Source organism: Cryptomeria japonica, chromosome 4, assembly GCF_030272615.1.
Source record: "Cryptomeria japonica chromosome 4, Sugi_1.0, whole genome shotgun sequence".
NCBI lineage: Eukaryota > Viridiplantae > Streptophyta > Pinopsida > Cupressales > Cupressaceae > Cryptomeria > Cryptomeria japonica.
Genome location: NC_081408.1, coordinates 18892206 through 18893531, shown reverse-complemented (window position 1 = coordinate 18893531; position 1326 = coordinate 18892206). Strand labels below are relative to the sequence as shown.

General features: G+C 33.5%; 1 protein-coding gene across 1 annotated transcript; it reads right to left on the bottom strand.

The window, feature by feature from the left end:
* Positions 1-316: 316 nt before the first annotated feature.
* LOC131033131 (glutathione S-transferase U23-like) lies at positions 317-1107 on the bottom strand. The gene is made up of 2 exons (XM_059218781.1): positions 761-1107; positions 317-673 (listed from the first exon to the last, which is right to left on the bottom strand). The coding sequence occupies exons 1-2, from the start codon at positions 1082-1084 to the stop codon at positions 317-319; spliced, it is 681 nt and encodes a 226-aa protein (XP_059074764.1). The 5' UTR covers positions 1085-1107.
* Positions 1108-1326: the final 219 nt, after the last annotated feature.

Sequence of the window (1326 nt, the reverse complement as noted above, 5' to 3'; positions counted from 1 at the left end):
CATATAGAATGGTATATGTTTGTTTATGATATTATAAAATAGGAAGCATGCTCCACACAGTTGCATTTATTCATCAGCCAAACTTATTCTATGTGAATGTTCCAACAAGTCACTCAACATCCTTGTGATAAAATATTATTTTCTTTAGATTAAGTTTAAATAACACCATTTTTTAAACCCATTCAATGTTGCCCTCCTATGAATAATTGTGTAATTAACTATGTTATATTATCTAAAATCTCAATACATATGGTGAACTAAAAGTTAACATAACTCAATGTATTACAACAATTAATGTTAGTGAAACATGGTTTAACTAAGTTTCCTTAAGTATAATCTTTCTAGCTTGAGATACCACTTGTAGCACTTTTTCTTGTTCCGGAAGTATTTTCTTTACACTCTCGCGCTCCATACATTTCATCATCCACATAAAAATGCTGAGAAATTTATCCTCAAACATAATCTTAAAATCTCCAAAAATTTCATATGTATGAAACCAACATATCATTGGAGCACATGCAATATCTGCAATTCCAAAAGCATTTCCTCCCATATAATTTTTTCCTCTAAGAGCTTCTTCCAACATCGCTAAACTTTCTATAAATTGTCGCTTTCCTTCTTCTTGTTCTTCTCCTTTACTTCGAAACAATATGAGTCTTCCTGGAACAATGAGCTGAAAAAAACTAATACTAGATAATAAATATATAAAAAAAATTGACAGGAGGATAAAATTTTATGAATATGATTCCGAGATACTTACCTTTTTTTCTATAAAATCTACCCAGAATCGTGCCAGGGCTCGGTCATATGGATCAGATGATAAGAAAGCTGGACCATTGCTCCATAACTCATCAATATATTCCACTATAATGGCAGACTCAGCCACAGGTCTGCCATTGTGAATAAGAACAGGTATCTTCTTATGCACAGGATTCATTTCCAGCAACAGTGGGCTGTGATTAGACATCCAATCTTCTTCTATATACTCATATTTTATGCCCTTTTCTTCAAGCCCAATTAACACTCTGAGGGCAAAGGGGCTGAACCAGAGGCCAAGAACCTTAAATTCATCTTCACTGGCCATTTCTTCAGGTGTTTCTTCTTCAATCTTGACCGAAGTAATTTTTGCAGGAGAACCAACATATCTCTGTTGTAGTTATAATAGTTTTCTCTGGTTCACAGGAAAAAAAACGGTCAATACATTTAATTGCTGATGTAATTGCTTGCGTTATGATGGCCAACATACAAATTTGACTCGTTTCTATGCCCTACACCATTCAAATTATCAAAGTAGTAGTTGGCAGACACAAAGTAAAATACAAAGAA

Excerpts from the sequence above, each read along its gene's own strand:
- LOC131033131 (XM_059218781.1), bottom strand. The coding sequence starts at position 1,084 with ATGGCCAGTGAAGATGAATTTAAGGTTCTTGGCCTCTGGTTCAGCCCC. Across the intron at positions 674-760 it reads TAGATTTTATAGAAAAAAAG|CTCATTGTTCCAGGAAGACT; the intron begins GTAAGTATCTCG and ends AGTTTTTTTCAG.